The 24,084-nt window shown below is 51.1% G+C and overlaps 3 protein-coding genes across 18 annotated transcripts in view; 1 reads left to right on the top strand and 2 right to left on the bottom strand.

Annotated features, from left to right (window-relative positions):
* UBXN11 (UBX domain protein 11) overlaps positions 1 to 19,053 on the top strand; it is a 28,131-nt gene extending 9,078 nt beyond the window's left edge. For 3 of the 5 annotated variants that reach the window (XM_060205590.1, XM_060205591.1, XM_060205593.1), the window contains 11 exons: positions 238 to 338; positions 765 to 819; positions 1,188 to 1,345; positions 5,133 to 5,259; positions 15,317 to 15,531; positions 15,801 to 15,878; positions 16,769 to 16,883; positions 17,009 to 17,112; positions 18,500 to 18,573; positions 18,654 to 18,794; positions 18,876 to 19,053. In XM_060205590.1, the coding sequence (XP_060061573.1) occupies positions 238 to 338; positions 765 to 819; positions 1,188 to 1,345; positions 5,133 to 5,259; positions 15,317 to 15,531; positions 15,801 to 15,878; positions 16,769 to 16,883; positions 17,009 to 17,112; positions 18,500 to 18,573; positions 18,654 to 18,794; positions 18,876 to 19,032 (1,325 nt within the window). In that variant the 3' untranslated portion in view covers positions 19,033 to 19,053. The remainder of the gene's footprint in view (positions 1 to 237; positions 339 to 764; positions 820 to 1,187; positions 1,346 to 5,132; positions 5,260 to 15,316; positions 15,532 to 15,800; positions 15,879 to 16,768; positions 16,884 to 17,008; positions 17,113 to 18,499; positions 18,574 to 18,653; positions 18,795 to 18,875) is intronic. The other 2 variants (XM_060205592.1, XM_060205594.1) reach the window with 2 other exon arrangements.
* A 719-nt stretch (positions 19,054 to 19,772) lies between these two features.
* On the bottom strand, positions 19,773 to 21,349 carry SH3BGRL3 (SH3 domain binding glutamate rich protein like 3). Its single transcript, XM_007522556.3, has 3 exons — positions 21,108 to 21,349; positions 20,317 to 20,484; positions 19,773 to 20,203 (listed from the first exon to the last, which is right to left on the bottom strand). Exons 1-3 carry the CDS (start codon positions 21,153 to 21,155, stop codon positions 20,138 to 20,140), a joined length of 282 nt encoding a protein of 93 aa, XP_007522618.1. The 5' UTR covers positions 21,156 to 21,349; the 3' UTR covers positions 19,773 to 20,137.
* Positions 21,350 to 22,345: 996 nt separating this feature from the next.
* Positions 22,346 to 24,084, bottom strand: part of CEP85 (centrosomal protein 85) — a 65,477-nt gene continuing 63,738 nt past the window's right edge. For all 12 annotated transcript variants that reach the window (XM_060205603.1, XM_007522557.3, XM_060205605.1 and 9 more), the window contains one exon: positions 22,346 to 23,944. In XM_060205603.1, the coding sequence (XP_060061586.1) occupies positions 23,784 to 23,944 (161 nt within the window). In that variant the 3' untranslated portion in view covers positions 22,346 to 23,783. The remainder of the gene's footprint in view (positions 23,945 to 24,084) is intronic.

The following is a 24,084-nucleotide window of genomic DNA, read 5'->3' as shown; positions in this document are numbered from 1 at the left end:
TTGGACAAGTGATTGGATCTCTGTGGGAATCAATGCCTGATTCCCAAAGATGCTCATTTCCTCAGTTACACTGGAAGCATATGCCTAGGTTGATTTATGAAAGTGTTGCAACAGTCCCTTTTCCTCAGTGGTAACTACTTATTTGTACTCCTGGGGATGATCCCTCTCCCCTTCCCCTGGGCCCCCACACCTCAGCCCCAGCTCTAGGCCTAGGCTCTAAAACTGTCTGCTTGGCAGTCCCTGAATCCTATGACTCGGACCACATGGCCACCTTGATGAAGAATTTGCGGGATCTGGAGCGACAGGTGAAAAGCCAGACTGACGAGATTCTGATCAAGGTGGGACCCCGATGGAATAGGGCCAGGGTCCAAGCTGAGGACTGGAGGGAACTGACCTGGCGAGACAATGAGGCTACCTTTGCAGTAGGCCAGGCGAACTACCTCCCCCACTGAACCACCCAGTTGAGGTTGAGAATCATGTGTGGCCATCTTATGGCAGGTTTATATTCCTGTGACATGAGTAGCCGCGTAAGGCTCAGTGACCTTGAACTGGGCAGTAGCAGTGACTGTTGAGCTCTGGGATATTCCAAGAGCTCTTTTACTGTAGTGGAACCACAGGGGTCATCAGAGGTGCAGGAGTGCCCAAAGAGGGGCGGGAACAAGGACTCAGGATCTCCCCACTTGAAAGGGGTACTCTGGGGCTCTTGAACCACCCACCAGTCAGTGTCTCTCACCTCTGCCACCCTCCATGTCTTGTTGCTACAGGATCAGAAGATACAGGCCCTGGAGGAATTGGTGCAGAACCTCCAGGAAAACCAGGGTAAAAGGTTCTCCCTGCAGCTCATTGGTCCCCCTGCCTCACATCCCCTGGGCCAGTGACCCCTGGGTATCAGGACTCCATGAACATCGACTTGAACCCCATGGTTGGGTCTCTACAGTTGTGCCCAGAGAGTGGCAGTGATACACCCAGAACAGTGCCCTCCTGGTCTTAGTACAGCCAGAGCCCTGCCCTGAGCCCTGCATGGAGGAGACAGTCCTCTGGGAAGCCTTGCTCTATAGTGAGGGGGCAAGTCAGAGGCCTCCCTTAGAGGTTAGCCACTGATCACAAAGACAAGAAAGAAGCCAAGAGGCAGTTCTCGAGGGGATCCCTCTAGTCCTCAAGGTGAAGCCTCTCCAGATTACCGGCAGGGCAGAGTGCTGGTCAAGGCCCGGGTGGCCTGGCCTCCTCCCTGCTGGGGCAGCGGAACCCCTTCCCATCTTTCCTGGAAGGCAAGGCCAGTCTGCAGCGGCAGGAAGAGCTGGAGATCAGGTGCGAGAAGCTGCAGCGGCAGGTTGGGGAGATGGAGGTGAGAGGCAGCGAACCTGGCTCACAGCCCACCTCTCACAAACCCACACAGGGGCTCTGCCCTGTCTTTCCTTCATAGGACTCACCAGTGTGGTAGGTGTTGGGAGGCGTGGGTGTCAGCCATGCTTCTCCTCTCAGGCTTGGGAAGACCCTGTCACCTCTCCCTCAGCAATATAGTCCTTCCCCTGCTTCTCTGACCACACAGAGTTCTTTCGTGACCTTCTTCCTGAAGTGCTTCTCACCCCTTCCCCTGGTGAGTTTTCCTCTCTCTTTAGTCTCAAATCCAGCTAGGGGCCCTTCCCTAGGGGGGCCCTCCCCAACTTCTGACCAGGGCAGCTCTGGTCCTGTGCTTTCTCAGTGCCTCCTCTCCACAATGGAGGAGGGACCACGTTTCTCCTGCTTCGTACTGCACTCCCAGGACCTAGTCTTGGTGCCTGGCCATGCGTGAGTACCATTAGGGCCATCCCTGCCTCTGAGCCTGCATCTCACTCAACCCGTGTTGCCTTTCTTGCCCTTACACACTCCCCAATTCATGCAGTAGTCTTAAGCTAGAGGGACCCTGGGCATTAGAGAGGGTCTTGGGCACCCATGCTCCTTCCATTTCCCCAACCCACACACTCTCACTAGCCCTACCAGAAGCCTTTTTCTTGAGTCTAACCTCTCCCTCTCCACCCAGAGTTGGTTTCCAAATCCCCAACCTAATTTGAGGCCACAGAAACAAACCCCCAAGCCACAGCTGCAGCCAAGAGCCTCACCTCTAGGGCCTGTTGGTGCTTGGGCCTATGGGTAAACACAGCTGCTCCCCGAGTGACCTGCTGGGAATGCTGGTTTCCTTTGGGGCTTCTCTGAGCAGTTGTTGTGAGTGGGGAGGGCACTGAGGCACCCCTGTTCACAACATTCATATATTTACTGCTTTGTTAATGTAACACACTCATACAGTTTCTCCTGTTTGGGCACTGCCCTCTTGGGGCTTCCAATCTGGAGAGGCAGGGACATAAACAAGTTCACAAAAAGATATGGAAGTACAGAGAGGATGGTGAAATATTCTTTAAAAGCTTTATTTACTTATCACTGAGAGAGAGAATGAGAACCAGAGCATCACTCTGGTACCTATGATGCTGGGGCCAGGACCTCATGGTTACAAGTCCAAAGTTTTCTCTGTTGCACCACTTCCTAGGCCACAAATTATTATTTTATTTCTAAAGATTTTATTAGTAATATAGAGAGAGGTGAGCGTAAACACTGGAGTTTCACTTTGGCACCCACGATGCTGGGGATTGAATTTGGGACCTCACACTTGTAGGTCCAACACTCTAGATACTGTGCTAGCTTACCAGCTGTGAATAATGAAATTATTAAATGGACACCAGACTAGAGAAGAACTGGGATTTGGGCCACCTGTGGGCCACATTGGGCTAGAGATCTTAGCAGATAAGGGAGGAGGCCAGGGAAAGAAGATCTAGGCTGAGGAGATGAAGGGCTCCACCTCCCACCATATCGTTGAGGCTTAGGGTAAGTGGTTATGAGGAGCAGGAAGTGGAAAGTGCCAGAGGGACCATATCCTGAGGGCTATCCCATCCTTCAGGGCTGCTTTCTGCTCCTCTAGACTGGGGAGCCATAGGGGGGTCCATCCAGGAGTGGATGGTGGGAAGCAGAGACAAGGCTAGTTTGAACTCTTCAGAAGGAAAGTGACTGTGGCTTGAATTAGGATGGCGGCAGACAAGATGGAATAGAGTGGGTATGTTCACCTACTTTGGTGGTGGCACTCAGGCCTTGTAGCTTTTGGGGGTTGAGGCAGAGAGGGGAATGGGCCATGGGGAAATGCCTGGGTGGAAGAGAGAGGAGGACCTGGAAGGGGAAAGGCTTAGGAGGTGGGTTTAGTTTGGGATAGTTTGGGATGGATTCACTTTAAAATGCTTTTAGACGTCTAACATCTAAGTTTATTTATTCTTATTTTTCTTCCAAGGCCTCATGCCTACATAATTCCGCTGATCCCTGCAGACTTTCTTTTTTCCCTTTCTCCATCTTTCCTTCTTCCTTCCTTCCTTCCTTTCTTTCTCTTTTTCTTTCTTTTTTCCTTTCTTTCTTTTTCAGATAGAAGGAGACAGAGAGGGGGCCAGGTAGGTAGTGCACCTGGTTAATTGCATGTGTTACTATGCACAAGGACCCAGGTTCAAGTCCTTGCTCCCCACCTGCAGGAGGAAAACTTCACAAGTGGTGAAGTAGGTGTGTCTCTGTCTCTCTCCCCTCCATTCCCTCTTAAATTCTCTGTCCAATCAAATAATAATGAAAAAAGTTCAGAGAAGAAAGAGAAGGGGAAAGAAAAAGAGAAGAGACACCACAGCACCACACCACCATTCATGCAGCTTCTTGTGTTTCTGTGTATGGTACTTCTTTGTAGTGCCAGGGGCTTGAACCTGGGTCCTCACACATGGAAAAGCATGCACTTTATAAGGTGAACTACCTCCTAGCCCCAATTTTTATTTTCTTAATGAGAGGAAGAGAGGGAGACCAGAACACTGCTCAACTCTGGCTTATGGTACCAGGGATTAAAGTTTGGTACACAACTACTATACATTTCCCTGTCCCCCTAGATATCTGGAAATTTGAGACTGCAGCTCTAAAGTAAGGTCTATATTCAGTGCAAACTTGGGAGGGGACTGGGAGATAGCTCATCTGATAGAGTGAATATTTTACCATGCGTAAGGACCTGGGTTCAAATCCCTGGCCACTGTCTAAGATTACCTGCACAAGGGAAGCTCCTCAAGCAGTGAAACAGTGCTTTGATGTCTCTTTTTCTCTGTCTCTCTCTTTTTCCTTTTTGCCTCTTATCCTCTAAAAAAAAAAGTAGTCCACTGGGAGCGGTGGATTCATACAGTTGCAGAAGCACAGTGACAACCCTGGCAGCAAGAATCAAACCAGACAAAAACTTGAGTACTGTCCATAACTATTTAAAATTGACTGAAATCCATCAGGAAAAAGAGATAGGTAAAACTGAGCCCTGTGGCTTCATGTCATATTGGGTCGAAGATAGGAAAGCAGAGAAGGAAGCTGAAAAGGGACCACAGCATATTGTAAGAGGTGAAGACTAGTGTCAGCACCGGGACTGATAGATGGCCATCTTATTAGTGGCTGCACAGGAACAGCTCCTATGAGCTTTGGAGATGGAGCTGAGTTGGAGTGGGCTGAGGATGCAGCAACAGGAAGTGAAGACAACCTGGTTGTCTTGAGACAGCTGAGGACCAGTGCTAAGGAGGTTGTATATTTGTGACCATGTCCTGTCCTGTCAGTCCTGCAAGGCAGGGTGTCCTCCCCTCTATGCACTACGACCAGACCCACAGGCTTCCCTGCCACCATAGTGGCAGCTCTCTGAGTTCTTACTGTGTCAGGTGCTTGGTGTGGATTATGTTACTGGACCCTCACAAACTCACAGGGCAGGTGCTGTCACCTCCATTTTACACAGACAGAGCCCATTTTGCAAACAGACCCTATAGAAGGTGCCGAGAAATAGCCAAAATGGGCTGGGGAGCTAGCATAGTGATTATGCAAAAGATTTTCATAACTGAGGTACCGAGCACCCAAATTCAATCCCGGACACCACCAGAAGCCAGAGCTGAACAGTAGTTTTTATTATTTATTTTTAAAGAAAAAAAAAAGCCATATTTCTTAGGCCCAGTTCACTCTGAAAACTGAGGCCTGAGGTTAGGAATGGGGCTGCTGCTCTTTTTCCCTGGGGAGGGTCTGAGTTGGCAGTGCCCCGGCACTTCTTCCCCATTATTTCCTTACAGCGGTTCCTTGGTGACTATGGCCTGCAGTGGGTAGGTGAGCCCACGTACCAGGAAGATTCAGAGGATGAGGCCGACTCAGAAAATCTCAAGGAGGACTGGATGACAGCCAAGAAATTCTGGAAGCCAGGTACAATAGGGGTCTCCCATCCCCCAACATCTTATTGGCCAGCAGCCTTCCAGAGCCCATCTCATTCATGCCCCAGGCTCTAGGCAGGTGGCACCTCACACCCCACACCCAGCCCTGAGGCGGGCAGGAAGAATAGGCCTTGACCTTCATCACTGACCCCCTAATCTGCCTCAACATTCTTTCTCAGGTCCCCAGTCAGATTCTCTGCTTGCTCATCTTTCAAAGGCTCCAGTGACACAAGGGAAAACCATACCTCATTTTCTCAGGTTTCATAAAATGCCTTGGGGAGCAGTCCCTCTACTTTGGGAGTTGACCCTCTATACTAGAGCTCAGTCTCTCTTCACATCCCCAGTCTGGGTTCATTTTACAGTGAGAACATTGAAAACAACCTGCTTCAGTAGAACTCACCATTTAAAAAAAAATTGTATTTATTTATTTTCCCTTTTGTTGCCCTTGTTTGTTATTGTTGTTGTTGTTATTATTGTTGTTGCTGCTGATGTCATCATTGTTGGATAGGACAGAGAGAAATGGAGAGAGGAGGGGAAGACAGAGAGGGGGAGAGAAAGATAGACATCTGCAGACCTGCTTCACCGTCTGTGAAGCAACTGCCCTGCAGGTGGGGAGCTGGGTGCTTGAACCGGGATCCTTATACCAGTCCTTGCGCTTTGCGCCATGTGCGCTTAACCTGCTGCGCTACCGCTCAACTCCCAGATTCACCATTTTTCATTTGAACTTGACTGCTAATATATATTGGGTAGTTGGAAAAGTCATGACAGACTTGCATAGAAAAACACTTCATGACTTTTCCATCAACCCAGTAAATAGATGCAGCCCTTGACCTGGGACCACAGAACTGATCATTTCTGAAAGCTGGGTCATTCTGTTCAAAGAATAGAGATTTTTAAAAATTTTTATTTATTTTGATGAGAGAGAGATAGAGAGAGAAAGACCAGAGCACTGCTCAGTTCTGGCTTATGGTGGTACCGGGGATTGAACCTGGGACTTTAGAGCCTCCGACAGGAGAGCCTTTTGCATAACCATTATACTGTCTCCCCAGCCTGGAATGGAGATTGTTACCCAAGAGGTATTTCTTCAAGCCCTAGAGTTGTTCCAACTTGGATCTCTGTCTTGAGTCTACCACCTGTTTCAGATGTGACTTGGGCATGTCACTTCTCTTCTCTGAACCCCAAGTACTTTATTGATAAACAGTAGTGTACTCTCCAGAGTTGCAAGGAATCAGTGGGTTGGACACTAGAGTAGTGAGCACTGACCTTGCATTGGCCCAATAAGCAGGAGCTTTTCTTGTTTGCCAAGGTCAGGAGGCAGTGGCGGTCTCTTGGGAGCATGTCTCGTAAGGGGACTATTTGAAAAATGACAACTGTTGATTTCATAAGTTTTCTTCTGCTTAAGAACTCAGACTCAGCATGAGAGCCCTACCTCCAACTCAGGTCTGAACTTTGGCCAGATCTCCCTAAGTCTCAGGGAACTTTTTCCCTGCCCCCCCCCCCAAAACATCTCTTCTTCTTATTGCAACACATAAAGCTTTCACAGTATTTTCACAATCAGATTTGACAGGGGCTAGAGGTTATTACACTTAAAGAATCATTTATTTGGGGCTGGGAAGTGGCACATTTGGTAAAGCACACACATTACAGGCCCCAGGTTCAAGCCCCCAGTTGCCATCTGTGGAGGGAAGTTTCATGAGTGGAATAATGCTACAGGTGTCTTATCTTCCCTCTTAATTTCTCACTATCTCTATCCAAAATAAATAATTAAAATTTTTAAATAATTCAACTATTTATTTATGTTTAAATAAGAAAAAGACAGGGAACCAGAGCATCACTCTGGTACACACAATGCTGGGGACTGAGCTCAGGACCTCATGCTTCAGGATCCAGTATTGTTCATACTGCATCACCTCCCAGCCAAGAGGGAGTCTCCCATTTCGTAGGTGTGCAAACTGAGGTTCTTAAGCCCCCAAATTAGAGATTATAAATCACCATTAAAGATTGTAGGTTGAAGGGGCCAAGACTTAACACTGAGAGCCTGTTTGAGAGGAGGTTGTAATCATGCAGGATGCAGTTGGGAGGCCATCCAGCATGAGAGTGACACAAGATGGCAAGAAAGGGAGGTGCAGAGAGCTTTAGGAGGCGGGGCTGTGGCTTGGGTGAGTGATCAGACCTGAGGGAGCAGAGAGGAGGAATTGGAATTGGGCTGTCCCTAGGGAGGTGGGCTACAGGGAAGCTGCAGCTCTTCCTGAGGTTTGGGGACACCGTTGCAAAGCTAAGGACTATGTGGCACCTGGGTCTTGCTGGGAGGCAGTGGGGGCACACCTGTACTGCCTGGGCTCTCTGGAAATCTTTTCCAGGAACCCCGCCTCACCTCAGGCTCCTAGGAGACTGCTGCGTGTTGCACAAATGTCTGTTGTGGGGTGTAGCTTGGGCCTCTTCCCTGGTGAGCTGGGCTCTGACTTCATGGCCCTGCTCTCTAGTCAGAAGGCCACTATCCTCCTGGTTTTTTAGGGGCCTCCCTACTCCTGTGAGGAGGGAACCAGGCCAAATAACTGGATTGCCTGCCTATGTGGCTTTTGAACCTCTCCCTGCGGGATAGCCTCAGCCTCGCCCCACCTCCAGACACGCAGAAAGAGCAGCTCTGTGTTGTGCTGCTCTGAGCAGAGCTGGCCCTTGCAAGCAACCAGTCAATGCCACCAGGCCACATTCTGTGCAGCCTCTTTTGCTTTTTTTGGTCATCTCTGACAGCCTCAAACCGACATTTTTCAGTTAGAAAGACAGAGATAGATGGAAAGACAACCAAAGCTTTCTCTGGTGCTGTGGGTGTGTGGCTTGACCCTGGGTTGTGCGCATGGCAGAGCAGGTGCACTATCCAGGGGAGCTCTTTGTTGACCCTCTTTTGCTTTTTGCTTTTTAAAAAATATTTATTATTGGATAGAGATAGAAATTGAGAGCGGAGGGGGAGTTAGAGAGAGGGAAAGAGACAGAGAGACACCTGCAGCCCTGCTTCACCATTCATGAAGCCTTCCCTTTGCAGGTGGGGACCAGGGGCTTGAATCTGGGTCCTTGTGCACTGTAATATGTGCGCTTAACCAGGTGTGCCACCACCTGGCCACTTGATTCTTTTTTTAAAATCTTTGTTTATTTGTTAGATAGAAACAGACAAAAGTCGAGAGAGAAGAGGGCTATAGAGAAGAGAGAGAGACACCTGTAACACTGCTTCATCACTCGCTAAGCTTTCCCCTTGCAGGTGGGGACCAAGGGCTTGAACCCAGGTCCTTGTGCACTGCAATATGTGCACCCAACCGGGTGCACCACCACCTGACCCCTGCTTTTTGATTCTTCAGCACAGATTTTTGACTTAGCCCTGCTGCCAGATAAACCAGCTTTTAGTTTCTAGCTGCTTTCTTCCTCGCTTCTCTCTTTTCTCCCACTGATTAGTTCCCAGGTGACACTACCCTGCCCCAAGAGCCACCCACTTGCTGAAAGTTTCTGGTACTTTCTCTGGCTTTCCCTCTGTAGGACACCACTCCCCACCAACACTCAGAGCAACAGGTCAGTGGGTGGGCGAGCTAGGGTGGCGCTACCGGAAGAGTCAAAATTCGAATGATCTGCAGCTGGGACTTTTCCTGAGAGAGGTCCCAGGGTCCAGAGGGCCCATGAGTGGACCCAGTAGAGGGGATGCATAGCAGGAAGTTGACCTCAAGCTGGATCCATTCCCCAGTGAGTGCCAGCTACTGCAGGCTCTGTGGAGTCAGTGAAAGTACCACCTATCAGGCTAGGTGTTGAGCCTCAGAGATGAGCACTTCTTCTAATCCTCCCTGTGCCCCTCTGAGTTCCTCCCTCCCTGCCCTTTCTTCCCCCATCCCTCTGCAACTCCCCCAGATTCCCTCCTTCCATCTTTCCTCCAAGTCCCAGGCTCCTGAGTCTGTGTGGGGCCTCTTCTCTCTGCTGCTCATAAAGCCTCACTGCTTCCTGGGCTGTCTGTGGGTGTCTGGAGCTGGCCTGGTGGAGACTGGGCAGGCTGGGCTTCTCCCTATCTACAGTGACTCCAGAAGTACCTTGTCCTCTCCCTCCCCTCCTTTGAAACTTAGCTCAAATCCAGCCTCTAGCAAAAGCCCTGGAACACCTGCTTATGCCAAAGTTGGCCCTGAGACTGCCCCTGGGTGGCAGGCTGGCTCCTAAGGGGCCATGTGGTCAAGCTGCATCACTTCTTGAGCTCATGTCCCCATCTCAAAGAACTGACCCCTCAGTCACTGAGAGCACCAACAGTGTTCTTGGGCTGTTGAGTGGTAAGTGAACACTGATTGTGAGCCACTGTTGCTTGGCCTCCATTTGGCCCCAGATCAGGGTGTGTGCACATGTGTGTGATTGACCGGTCTGGATGGCAGTTCTCTGTGCGGGCCACAGGGGTGCTGTGGCTCTTATCAGAGACCAAAAAATCCAGGCCATTAGCCTGGCTGTGACAGATGAGGGCCCACCCCCCTCCCCATTCCTCTGAAGAGCAGAGTGAGAGTAGGTAAAGTCCCCAGAGTGGGACATGGCTCACAGGTGAGTGTAGAGAGTGGGCCCATTTCCTGTTCAGCTGCCTTTGCTGGGGTGCAGGGCCTGGGTACCACTATGATATTTCACAACACTGGGTGGTCCAGTGATGGGCTGGCCTGCACAGACCCACCATCAGCCGCTGCTAGCGCTTGACTATCATCTCTGACACCCTCGTCCTCAGTGGTACTTTCCACATACTATTTACATGGTGTATCACCCTCCTCGATTGTGTGTAGCTCTGAGAAGACAGGACTCTGGGCAGGGATCGGGACATGCCTTGTAGACGCAGGGTGGCAGGATGGAGTTGTTCATGCCTTTTTTTTTTTTTTCTGCTGAAGCCAAGTACCTGTGTGATTCTACTGCTCCCAGTGGACTTATTTCTCTCTCTCTCTCGTTCTTTTTCTTTTCTTTTCTTTCCTTTTCCTTCCTTTTCTTTACCAGAGCACTGTTCAGGTCTAGCTTATGGTGGTGCAGGGGACTGAACCTGGGACTTTGGAGCCTTTGGTATGAGAGTCTCTTTGCATAACCATTATGCTGCCTACCCCCACCCTCATTTTTTTTTTTAATTTCAGAGAGAGAGACAGAGAGAGAGGAAGAAGAAGAAGAAGAGAGGAAGAGGAAGAGAGAGACATCATCTGACTACTCCACCATTCATGGCTCTGCCCTGGTGCCTACATGGCTCTCCTATGTAGCGTTGGGGGCTCCAGCCAGGTCCTCATACATGTGAGCCATCTCTGGGCACCCAACTCAGCTTTCTGAGTACCCACTCTGAGCTGGGCGTGGAACTATACATAAGCCTGAGTCTGGCGGGTACCCGGTGTGAATGACAGCAGCCTGATGGTATACACTCAAGGCCTCCAGTAACTCAGGGGGAACAAGGACCCTGCCTCTGGGGTGGAGACTTTTGGCAAGGCTTCAGAGAGCATGTTGACAAACCCCTGAACCCAGAAGGTGGAAAGTTTGTGGACAACAGCCACCACCTGCTAGGCATTTCCTCTGAGCGTTACAACCACCACATGAAGTGGAGACTGTCACTGTCATCATGTTACAGAAGAGGGAACTGGGGCTCAGAGAGAATTGCACAGCTTGTCCGGGGCCACATGGCTCAGGAGTGGCAGTGTGGCTCCAGAGTGTGAGGTGAGGGCATGAGGATGTAAAGGAGAGCTTACGGAGTGAGAAGACTTAGACTGGGAAAGTCCCAGGAGTTGGGTCATGAAGCTTGTGAACTTGCTGTCCATGCCTCCCTCCTCTCTTCATCCATAAAATCATGGGCTCCCAAAGGTGGATGAAGCCTCAGATGAATTATTTGTATAATATTGCTTCCAGGAATCGGCCCCAGTGAGCAGTGTCCGGAGAACCAAGCCACGGCCTGCATGGTCACTGAGCAGAGGCTGAGGGCTGCTTTAGCCCTGCCAACTGTGTGACCCAGGCTGTGTCCCCTCACCACCTTCATCTGTACAGTGGGGAAGTAACACCTGCCTCTTAGCACTGGGCACAAAACACACACCCTACCTGAGTGATCACAGGTCCAACACTGATATACCTGTTATCTCCATTCCATGGAGAGGAAATGCCTCGCTTCACCATGACTGCACAGGGCGAGGCTGTTCTGAGGTTCCTCTGTCAATGGTGGCACCTCCTTGCCTTATTCTCAGCCCTGGTTTGACCTCCTCCACTCTGCTGCATTGATGCCTGCCCCACCCTCCCTGCTTTCACTGCCTATAGGATGATTTTCCAGCAAACTTCTCTTTTTCCTCTCATTGCTTCTTGGTATATTCCCCTGCCCACCAGCTACTAGAAACAGCCCAGGAAGCCACTGGTTTTAGCAGCCAGTCTCTGAGTGGGCCTCCTGACTCTGCCTAGGGTTGAGGCTCCTGCCCCCCACCCCCACCCCTAGGAGAACTTGGGGGTGAGCTGGGTATCAAATGCTGTGAATGTATCTGTCATATTTATGTTTACCCATGTATTTTGAAAGTAGTTTTTACAGGAAAATAATAGTTTTATGTTATTCTGACTCATAACTGGATGCCTAGCATGCTCTTTGAGCTTTTCTTGGTTATCTCCAATTCCAGGGAACCGTGGGAGGAAGGGGCAGGTGGAGCCCCCACAGCAGTAGGAAATACAGAGGAGAGTCAAGGCCAGCTGGGGCCTACTCTTTGAGAAGCCACAGAGGCAACAGGAAGTAAGGCCACCACATCTGTACTTCCCCTGTGCAGCTATAGCACCACTGTGGGGAAAGGAATTGGCTCCCCAGAGTCCTGACCCACATCCTGCCGCAGCCTGGCGTCCTAGTGAAAAACAGCTTCCAGGAAGGCCTAGAAAGTCATGCTGTTCTGTAGGGGTTACAGGGAAGATGACTTCCTTGGGGGAGCCTGGCCCTGCAAGGAATGGGAAGCCATGCTCCGCCTGCATCCTAGCTGTTCTCTACCATTTTTGCCTCGGCATCTGTCCTGGCTGCTCCACTACCCTACTCACATCCCTGCAAAGTTTCTGCACAGCTGTATGAGCAGGACATTTTTTCAGAAGAGGAAGCTGGGTGGAGGGTTGATAGAACAATGATTATGCAAACAGACTCTCATACCTGAGTCTCCAAAGTCCCAGGTTCAATCCCCCCCCCCCCACCATAAGCCAGAGCTGAACAGTGCTCTGGTTAAAAAAAAACAACATCCTGGTTCGAGCCCCCGGCTCCCCACCTGGAGGGGGGTTGCTTCACAACCATTGAAGCAGGTCTTATCTTTCTTCAACCATTGAAGCAGGTGTCTTATCTTTCTCTCCCCCTCTCTGTCTTCCCCTCCTCTCTCCATTTCTCTCTGTCCTATCCAACAACAACATCAATAACAACAATAATAACTACAACAACAATAAAACAAGGGCAACAAAAGGGAAAATAAATAAATATTAAAAAAGTAAAAAACAAAGCAACAAAAAAACAGAAGAGGAAGCCAAGGCTTCTGTCAGCTTCTCAAAGTGGCCTGTGATCCAGAATTAGCTGTCCAATCCAAGGCCTACCCTTTTTCTCTTCTGTCCAGCTGCTGTCCCATTACACTCCCCACTCTTCCTTCAAGGTACAGGTGGGTGGGGAGAACAGACTTGCCATCAGTCCATCAGACTTGCCAAGTGGTCTGGGGCAAGTCAGTTCTGCCTCAGAGCCTGTTTCCTCCTGTATAAAATGGAGGTTCTTAACCCTGCTTCATGGCCTCTGGGTTGTGCAAAGTAAAGTTGATCTCAGTAAATGGCTTATTCTAAGCTGGTCCTTAAGTGATTATTTTATTGGCCCTTATAGTCATCCCTGGGAGGCTAGGGCCATTATTCCCTTCTAGAAGAGAAAGCTGTGGAGTAAAGCCTCAAATTAGTTGATTGACGGCGCATAGGTAGAAATGGAGGAGTCAGGATTTGAACCCAGACAGCCTTGACCCAGAACCAGCAGCTCTGAGTTGAATTCTCTTCCTCTTCCTTCTTGTTCCTTTTCCTTTTTTTTAACCAGAACACTGTTTAGCTCTGGTTTATGATGGTGTTGGGGATTGACCTTTGATGCCTCTGGCATGGAAGTATTTTTGCATAACCATTATGCTATCTCCCCAATGAACTGAACTTTTCAACTGGTTTTTTTTCTTAATTATATTTATTTATTGGGTAGAGACAGCCAGAAATTGATAGAGAAGGGAGAAGTAGGGTGAGAGACAGACACCTGCAAACCTGCTTCACCACTTATGAAGCTTTCCCCCTGCAGGTGGGGACTGGGGGCTTGAACCCAGGTTATTACACATTGTACTATGCACTCAACCAGGTGTGCCATCACCTGTCCCCTCCTCCTCCTTTCTAATTTTTATTATTACTATTGAGTTTACTTTTATTTATGATTTCTTAATATTTAACACTGTGATATTATTTTTGAGTGTCCATTTGACTGGGTTATAGGATGTCCATGTAATTTTATCATAATTTAAGGATCTTTGGATCCTTCTCTGAGGGTATTTTTGAATAAGATACTTTTGAGAATCAGTAGACTAAGTAAAGCAGATTGTCTTTTCTAATATGTGTGGACCAATACTCTGGTTTCTCTTCAGATCGCATAAATCTTTCGCCTTTTACTAATATGTGTGGACCCCATCCAATCAAGATCTGGGGGGAAAAAATTAAAAGGCTGAAATTCTACCAAGAAAGATAGACTTCCGACTTTTCCTTTGTAAAAAAAAAAAAAAAGGTCTTCAAACTGGGATATTACCTTTTCCCTCCCTTTGGGCAGATTCAGGCTCTTCTTGAGCATACTGGAATGAAAACAACAGCATCCATTCTCTCCTAGTTTTTAGACCTTTGGACTTGGAATAGAATAGAGCCACTGGCTCTCCTAGGTTTCCAGCTTGCCTATAGCCCTCCACCCCCAATACATTTTGTATCACAGGAGCAAATTATTTATGTAAAGACTGAATAGATGAATATTATTATTATTTATCTGATAGCACAGAGGTATTGAGAGGGAAAGGGAAGGTAGGGAGAGAGGGGCTCAGTGGAGGCACACCTGGTTGAGCGTATGTTATAATGTACAAGGACCAGGTTCAGGGCCCCATCCCCGCCTGCAGGGGGAAAGCTTCACAAATAGTGAAGTAAGTCTGCAGGTGTCTCTCTTCCTCTCTATGTCCCCTGCTTTCCTCTCTATATCTGGCTGTCTCTATCAAATGAAGAGGGGGAGAGAGAGAGAGGGAGAAACCTGTAGCACTGCTTCACCACTCATGAAGCTTGACTTCTCCCCTACATGTGGGGAGTGGGGACTTGAACCTTGGTCCTTGTGCATGGTACTCTACAGGGTGCACCACTGCCTGGCTTATTTGTTATCTTACTAGAGTACTGCACAGCTCTGGTTTACGAGACTGGGCCTGGGACTTCTGAGCCCTAGGCATGAAAGTCTTTTTGCATATTCATTATGGTATCTCCTCCCTCCTCCCTCGAGCTTTTAAATTTCTAACCCAGAGCCTGGCACAGACAGACAGACCTGGGAGATTCAGCTCCTGCCACATACTGTGTGTGTGTCCCCAGGCAAATTGCCCAGAGTGGCTTCTCTAATCTTCAGGTTCCTCATCTGAAAAGTGAGGATGAGTATACCTCCTATAACATGGCACTTGTAATGTGGAGAGGGTGGGATAATGGAGATTAAACCCTTGGCACAAAGTAACTTCCATGAAAGATGATAATAATAACTATTATTATTATCATCATCATTTTAGAGAACCAGAGCACTGCTCAGCTCTGGTTTATGGTGTTGACGGAGATGGAACCTGAGGCCTCTGGCACCTCAGGCATGAAAGTCTGATGTGCTGTTAATGGTGCTATCTCCCTGCCCCCCAAAGCTCTTACTGTTATCTAGTGCTGTCTGGCCTTCCTCCTCACCAGGATCCCACTGATGGAGCTGGTCAGACCACTGCCCCAGCAGGAAGAGCCTTGGACCCAGGGCTGCTAGGGCACATAGCCATGAAGGAGTCATGAGTGTCTATCCTCTTTACCAGGGGACTCTTTGGTACCTCCCGAGGTGGACTTTGACAGGCTCCTGGCCAGTCTGGAGGATCTCAGTGAGCTGGTGGTAGACGGTGACACCCAGGTGGTGCCAGTGCCTGGTGGAGCACGCTTACGTGCACTTGAACCCATTCCTCTGAAGCTCTACCGGAATGGCATCATCATGTTTGATGGGCCCTTCCGGCCCTTCTATGATCCCTCCACACAGGTAGGATTACAAGGGGCATCAGGGCCCAGGGCTCCTAACCACACCCACCATAAGTTGGAGATGGTGGGGCCTTCCTCACCCCAGGCTCCCAGGCCCATGCACAACTTGCAACTCCCTCCACCCCACCCCAATTCCTAGGCTCTGAGTAGTTCCAAAGTGTGGTTAGCTGAATTAGCCCAGTAAAGACCTGCCATCTGGGCAGGAAGAAGTGAAGGCAGGGGGCTCCACACAGGCCCAGCTGTGCCTCACTGCTCCCTTCCCTCCTGCAGCGCTGTCTCCGGGACATATTGGATGGCTTCTTCCCCTCAGAGCTCCAGCGCCTGTACCCTGATGGGGGCCCCTTCCAGGTGATGAGGTGCCCCTCAAACACCCATGGGGATTTGGGAGGGGAGGAGGGCAGGGATAAGCCTCAAGCCTCACCCCGTCTGAGGTGGTGAGTCACTGAGGTGGTGAGTCTCAGGGAGTCCCAGCTGGGGAGGGTTTGGGAAAGCCAGCAGCCTATAACCTGTGGTTAAGCAGCAGGCAGCGCCCCCTGCTGGCACCCTTCAGTCCTGGGAGAGCACTGCCCCTCAAGGTTCAGGGCACTCTGATAGCCTGGGCACTGAGACAGTGGCCCATAGGCTTCCTGAAGAAGCTTCTGAAGCCATCTGGTTGGGTTGGAAGCAGTGTCTCCTGGGCTTGGGGTGGATGTTAAGACTAAAGGTCAGGAGATGGAGCTGGTGCTATGCTCAGCGTGGGATGAGATGAGGGGTGCTTTCATGGGAGCATGTGACACTGTGCATCCCAGAGGGCTCTTCATGAAGTTATGTGAAGGAATGTGTGCCATCAGTTTAGAAAAGAATGTGACTCACAGCTGTGGGTGTTTGATGCAATTCCCGGCAAGGTGAGGGCCTTGGAGGCTTGTACTGATAGGGGTAAGCAAGGTGATGTGTGCACTGATGGTCTGAGGTCGTTTTCCCTCTGCCGATACCCTCATCCCTCCCTCCCTGGTGAGTTCCCAAGAGAGTGGTGCTCACTGAGAAGGATGTCAGGACTGTGACTCCAGCCTAGCATGAGGGATGCCTGCAGGAAAAATATGGGGCTGCAGCCCTCCTGCTCTCCCAAGACCGGTTTCCTTGTCTGTCAATTACAGCACTGTTCCTTGGGTCAATTCCTGGGGCTTGTGTTTGGGTAAATAGGCGTTGGGTGAAGCTCAGGGTCGAAGAGCTGAGCAAAGTGCTGTCTCCCTTCTTGTCAGGTGAGTGACCTGCGCAATCAGGTCTACCCAGACAATGGGCTGGACCCGTTCCCAGGCGAGGGGCGCGTGGTGGGCCAGAAGATTCGCAAGATTTCAGACAGAACGGAGTACCCAGGTGAGCTCAGCCCTGAAGCTGAGCCAGGTGAAGGGGATGCTGTGCAGGACAGGCTCTGGGTGGTCTCCTCCGCCATCACCCACAGTCCTTTCCAGAGCCAAGGCTTCCCCCTGCCCTCCCCACAGGATCCAACATGACTGCTGAGAAGTTTCTCAATCGGCTTCCCAAAGTTGTGATCCGACAAGGCGAGGTGATTGACATCCGGGGCCCCATTCGAGACACTCTGCAGGTGAGGCCAGCCTCCAATCCTTCCAGCTTTCGTGGGTACCTTTACCATCAGCCCTTGCCCAGTCTGCCAAAGTAGTAGCTTATCTGAGGCTCAGGCTTGGGGGTGGGGGGGGACCTGGATGGAGAGATGAGTCCCTCAGTGGGATTCTCCTCTCCTGGAAACTGGAGCTGGTGAGGGCTCTGGGTTGGGACCCAGAGGGCAGCTGTATTAGCAGGAGTGTAGCTTTCTGAGGGGCAAAGTCTACAGCTGGGTAGCCTCCTGAGGTCCCAGATATCCCACTCCGTTCTAGACATCCTGTCTCACACAGTACATCGTCTTCTCTCCATTCTCTCCCCATCCTGCTGCTCTTCCAAGGTCTCCGCCTATGAAAGATACCAAAGCTGTCTCTCCCAGGACTGACCCCTTCAGCCCACGTTGCTCATTCCTGTCTCATCTGCCCATTCCCTGCAGCCTCTGAGCACTTTAAAAAATCTGAATAGGATCTCAGCCCTTCCTTGCTGAAACTCTCCAGTGGTTCTTGGGGGAAAGCCAAGCTCTCATCTTGGCATTACAGGTGCATCATCCAGTGCTGGTCCTCTCCCCACCTTTACCCTGTCTTCCATTCCACACAGTCAGGCACACAGACTGCTGACACTTTCTCAAGTGAATCACATCTCTCAGAAAATCACCTGTCCCTCTTACCACATCTGAGGATGACTCCTCACCTTAGATCACAACTTGTGTCATTTTCCCAGGGAGGCCTTCCCTGACCTGTGCTGGGTTAGCCATTCAGCCTGGCCACCTCCCACCCCCCACCAGGTTATTGTAGAGGCTCAGTTCCTGCATGGCTTCACACCTCCCATTAACCACTGTTCTTTCATTCTTCTATAGAGGTGAGAGACAGAGTGGGAGAGAGGCAGAGAGAAAGAGAACCCCTGCAGCACTGCTTGTGAACTTTCCCCTTGCAGGTGGAGACTGAGGGCTTGAACTTGGGCCCTCATGGATGATAATGGTTCTCCCAGGTCTACCACCACCTGGACCCTCGTGTGGCCATTTTCTTTTTTCTTTTCTTTCTTTTTTTTTTTTTACGAGAGCACTATTCAGCTCTGGCTTATGGTGGTGCAAGGGACTGAACCTGAGATTTTGGAGTCAGCCTCAGGCATAAGAGTTTCTTTGCATAACCATTATGCTATCTACCCCTGCTCTGGTGTGGCCATTTTCTAAAGCTTCTTGGAAATGATAATGCCATTTTCTAAAGCTTTCCTTCCATTTCTCCTCCTTGGTCCCCAACTCTGTCCCTTTAGCTCACTGGTCTTATTCACCCTTAATCAGGGGTAAGCCCTCTATCAGGGCTGGGGGAGAAGGTGTGACCCTGGACTCTTGTCCAGTCTCCATTGCTACCTTTCAGAACTGCTGCCCGATGCCTGCCCGGATCCAGGAGATCGTGGTAGAGACACCTGCCTTAGTTGCTGAGCGTGAGAGGTGAGGACCAGAGGACAGGGGAGACAAGTGAAGACAAAGGGCTCTGTCACAGGGGGCACTGATAGCCTCTGGTCCCACAGGAGCCGTGAGTCGCCAGAGTTGTCCCCTGCCCCACACTCTATGCTTCGTGTCAAGTCTGAAAATGGTGAACAGGCCTTCCTGCTGATGATGCGGCCAGAGGACACCATCGGGGATGTGCGGGCCCTGCTCGCACAGGCCAGGTGGGCAGGAGTGGGGGGTGGGTGGCTACCCCGAGGTTCTGGCTCCAACAATGGGCCTGATCTGTCTGCGCTGCTCTCCAGGGCTGTGGACACCCACAACTTCGAGATTGTCAGCACGTTCCCACCCACAGTTTACCAGGATGACGCAGTTACACTGCAGGCTGCAGGCCTGGTGCCCAATGCTGCATTGCTGCTGCGGGCACGCAGGGCCCAGCCACCCGCCTCTGGCCCTGAATAAAGCGCCCGCCCCTACACAACACCCTTTTCTGCAAGGTTCTCTCCATGGGGCCCAGCCCAGAGGCATCAGGGAAGACTTGCATCTGGGCTGGGGAGGGGGTGCAGTCCGGTGTGTCTCCCCCCCCCCCCAGTAACTTGAGCCTCAGCTGGCGGGCCTGTCTGCTGGCTCTTTGTCCTCTAGGTTCCTTTCTCCCCAGAAGGGCTAGGCGATCCAGTGAAGGAAGGCTGCCCCAGTGCAGCCTAGGCAGGGTAGCAGAGCTGTACTCAGTTATAGTTGTGCAGCCTATAGATGGCTTTGCACAAATGTACACATGCCCATCCATAAGCACTGAGCCCTTAGCCAGCACTGCACAGAACCACCACACAAGTGGGCAGAACTGCAGCTGTGCACCCAATTCCATGACACACCCACATAAGCCAGTCTGCCAACACCCAGGTAGCCACATGACACAGCCACACCAATACTGACAGGCAGGCACATAAGCAGCGCACACACCCCAGGCATAGGTGTCATGGACACCATCGCAGTTATGTGGACTCGGTGACCGGATGCACTGTTTCCAGAAACTACTGGTCCACACAGGCGTGCATGCTGGGTACACAGTCAAGTCCATGTACTGCCACACGCACAGATGCCACACAGTGAAAGGTGAAGCTGATCGACCCACAGACTCAACATGTCTACCAGCCTTGCGCAGATCGGGGACCCCGGATGCCCAGGCCACACCAACAGACACGGTGTCAGTGGAATGGGATATTTAATGGTCTCTAAGATGCTCCCAGAACAGGAATTGCGGGGCCTTTGGCAGAGCCCTGGCTAATGGAATCAACAAAGTTGCCCATCAGCCAGTGCCAGGCAGGGTGGCAGCCCCAGGGCCTGGCTGAGGCAAACATTTGGGTTGCTGTTTATAAGACAATTTCTGAGACTAATGAGTAGGGAATATTGACTCTGAATAAAGGCAAGGTGGCTACACTTAGAAAAGGGAAAAAGGATCTGGGGCTGTGGGGAGAGGCTTAGGAGTGACTGGGAGTTGGTCACAAGGTCCTTCATGGCTGAGCAATGGCTAAGGGGAATGTGATGATGGAGTCCGGTGGGCTGGGCTGGCTCAGGCCAATTTCAGGAACTCCTGCAGTGTGTTTTGTTCCACAGCCTCCACGAAGAGCTCATAGTCCTGGGGAAGAGGAGGCGAGAGGTGGTCACTTGTAGGCTGGTGCCCTATCTCGGATCTGACTCTGACCTATGATAGCCTCCCTTCCCTCCATCCTTAACCCACGAGGCCCATACCCCACAGTACTGGTCCCCGTTGACAATCTGAGGTGGGGTGGCCTTGGGGTTGCCCGCCAAGGCTCGCATCTCATCCCGCAGGGCGTTGTCCTGGGAGATGTCCACTAGCTGGTACTGAATGCGTTTTCCATCTAGGATGCGGGTCACCTCACTCTGCTGGGACTTGATCTGAGGACAGAGCAGGCAGGGGTTAGAGAAAAGGTTGGAGGATTTGTGGGGGGAACTCTAGTGGGAGAAGATAGGTCTGTTGAGAAGTTTTTATCTCCCTGTGCCCTTCACATGCTCGGGCCAGGGGAGGAGGAACGCCCTCTGGCCACTAGATGTGTCTGGTCTGCAGCGATGCAGGATGAGAGGGTACACCAAACATGGAAGGAGTCAGAACTAAGGGAAGTGGGATAAAGTTCAGGATGGGGACGGGGACAGCCAGGAGCTCCGGGAGGGGTATGAGGGAAGGCCTGGGTGGAGGCTGGCAGGGAGCCACCCCCACCCCAGGTACACAAACAGTGGAACAGAGGAAGGGCAAGGTAAGGACGCGGCCAGGGCCAGCTGCAGAGAGCGAGTGTCCAGTAACGGGGGATGGGCGTGGGCAACTCGATGAAGACCCAGGATGCCCGACCAAGAGGTTCGGGTAAGAACCGCAGGGCCCGCCCCAGACCTGCCAACAAGGAGGCCATACCCAGCGCCTAGAAACCCCCCAGCCTAGTCCCCCGTCCCGCCCACGCCCCGGAGACGGTTCCCCCCTCCCTCCGAAGTGCAAGGATCGGCCGCCGCGCTCTCCCGGCAGCACTCACTTCGCGGGAGCCGGTGACCGACGTGCTGTAGACACGCAGGCCGCTCATGCTGAGGGTGGACGGACAGATCGAGTGGCAGACGGGCGGCGGTAGCGGCGGCTGCACGGCCTGGAGACGACGCCGCGATCGGGAGCGGTTTCCTTCCTGCTCTGCGCCCGCGAGTCACGGCTCTCAGGGCCAATGGGCGGCTCGCAGCGCGGCCGGGAGGAGCCTGCGCGACCCCGCCCCATGCCACCGCCCCCACCCCCTCGGTCGGCAGCCGGTTCTGCACTGGGCCGCCCGGCGAGGCCGGGCCGAATCTAGGGCTCGCAGTGAGGCGGGGCGGGACCAGAAGCAGCCGGGCGAGGCGGGGGTTTGGCCGGGCGGCCTCAGCCTCGCTCAACTACTCAGCCCCTGTGCCACGAAGGCGCAGCTCTGCGTGGGGCTCTGAGCTTCGGTTGCTTTCAAACTGAAAACCCGCGCTGCAAAAGACCCTCTTCCCCCTAACACTCACGCACAGATAACCCCACCAGATAGGAGGTTCGCCAGGGCAGGGTCAGCCCTTAAGTTCCTCTTCACTCTGGCAGGTTTAGACAGGGAAGGGTGGTGGCAGGAGCTGGGGCCACACCCTCAAGAAGCCAGATGGAGACCAGGCTAAGAGGAGGCTGTTGGCTCTGGAGGGTGGAGGCTGAGATGGTATCAGGACTCCCTAGAACCGGGGAGCCTTGTTTAAGAGTCAAGGCTTGTTTAAGGGTCCCTAGGTGGCCCAAGCTCAATTCCTGCTCCATGCTGCACATGGCATTCCATCCTGCCCTTGCTTCCAGCAACCAAGCCAACTTTGGAGACTCAGTTATGTTTGTGATTGAACATGATGGCTCTCAAAATTCTACCTAAGCCCAGAGCTTAGCCCAGGAAGACAACCTGAGCTCCCTGAGGCAAACAGTGTATTGCACTGCTCTGAGACCACTTCCTCACAGTAACCCAGAAACAGACGACTTCCTCTCTCAAAGTAAATTTCCCAATGACAAACTGGCTGGCTGTATGACTCAAAGCAACTACACCCAGCAGAGAGTGGTGTGGAAAGAGATCTTATTTGTTGCCATAGAACAAGAGTGGGGATGGTAGGACTCGGGGCTAGATCAGCCAAAGGTACTCTTTGTTGCTTTTTTGAGGGAATTGGCTAAAGTATGCCTCCAAAAAAGCCAGAATGAAGGGTGGAGTAGAGAATGCTGGTAACAGAAAGCAATGGGAACTGAAGCGTCTGTTAAATATTTTATTTTGTAATCAAAATAGGCAATACAAACCAGTTGACATAACAAGGATTCATATAAATAACTGCTTATAAACTTTGAGGAAAATACCCGTGAGCATGGTGGCTGGGCTCCCAACACAGGGTGGAGACCAACCAGGCGGCTTTGCTATTAGGCCAGAGACCAGAGGCTTGAGAGGGCTGGGTGGAGCTGTTCTGAAAAGGAGTAAGTCATTCCATAAATAAAACACAAACTTGTAAAAACACTTAAGGAGTCTCATTCAGACCAGGAGTGAAGTCCAGGATGCTGCCCTAACAAACCACAGTTTTGCAAGAAACTCAGTGGTTGATTTGGCTTCTGAATTGCTCATGACTTCTCCATATTCAGACAGGTCTCTGGCCTGATTCCACATCTAAAGGAGATCTGAGTCATCCCAATAACCAGATGATAAACAATTATGAGATGTTCCCTAGATGAGGAAAGAGAAGACCAGAAAACAGGGAGGGTAGGGTGCAATGGAACAAAACTGAGAGCTATATTTAAAAGCCAACATATCCTAGGCACCCTGCACTGTCATGGAGCCCTGAGCAAGAAAGGACCCCTAATTCAAACACAAGAGGCACAATCAGGGGCCTAGGCACTGGCCCCAGCCCGAGGGAAGGAGTGAGCAGCCTGATAGTGGCTTTGCAGTATTCTGGGAGAAAATCCTACCCAAACCCAGAACCACAAAAGAGTTTACACACTGAAAGAGTACAAGAAGGGGGATACCTAGAAGGCCTGAGAACACAGACTGTGTTAACCCTGTGAGCAGAGCTCCAACCATACAGGGCAACTGGGGGGATGGGTTGTCCTATAAAATGCTATGGTAGCATAGGTGAAGGAGCCCTGGCTATAATTCCTCAGGGCCCTGTTCTAGTGGGTACTGTTAACAAACAGACTACCCTGAGTCTTCTGTGAGAACAAGAGCCCTGAGGAAGAAACAATGAGAGTGGGGCCTAAGAATTCTCAAACAGCTATTATTACTAGTTCTCAGTCTGCTCAGGTCCCTCTCTTGAACTGCTAGGATTAGCAGGATCAAGGGATTGTGTGGGAATGAATTTGGACCCATCCCAGAAGATGAAGAAGGTAGCTGAGCAGCCTGTTTGCCTTTGACTTGGAGCTGTATGTATCAGTCAGCCTGCAAAAGGTGATTAGTAACTTACCCTTAAAAGTCAGTCATATCTAACAGGACAAATGCAACTCAACCAGGCAAAACCAGAGTGCAGAAAGGCAGATGCAATCCCCTAATCAGTTCCTGGCCTCCTGATGCAGGTTTTTCTCTCCTGCCATCCCCTCCTCTCTGGGAATAGCAGCAGACAGGAGTTAATAGACTATTGGGGCAGGACTTGTGGGTTCACAGACCAGATGCTCGCTGGGTGGAATGCAGCCTGTCTCATCCCTGGCTTTTTCATTGGGTCACACAGTTTTCTCCCATGTCCTGGGCGTATCTGTCTGACATGGTGGTCCTTAAGTCCTCGATATCACGGCGCAGCTGCCGAACTTCTTCTAGTTTCCTCTTGATCACATCTGGCTTCTGTAAATCTAGCTGAGTCCTTGGGTGCTGTGCAGCTAAGGAGGAGAACATTTTGAGACAATGTTAGTGTATCATTTAGGAGACATTTTCTTGTGGAGTACAGAAAAGCAGTACCTTGAGGCCCATGATCTTGGGATGACACACTTTACAACAAGCAGTTGCGTATAAGTAGCAC

The sequence above is a fragment of the Erinaceus europaeus genome, chromosome 13 (genome assembly GCF_950295315.1).
Source record: "Erinaceus europaeus chromosome 13, mEriEur2.1, whole genome shotgun sequence".
Lineage (NCBI taxonomy): Eukaryota > Metazoa > Chordata > Mammalia > Eulipotyphla > Erinaceidae > Erinaceus > Erinaceus europaeus.
Note: the sequence above shows the minus strand (reverse complement) of the source record. Positions and strands in the feature narration are given on the sequence as shown.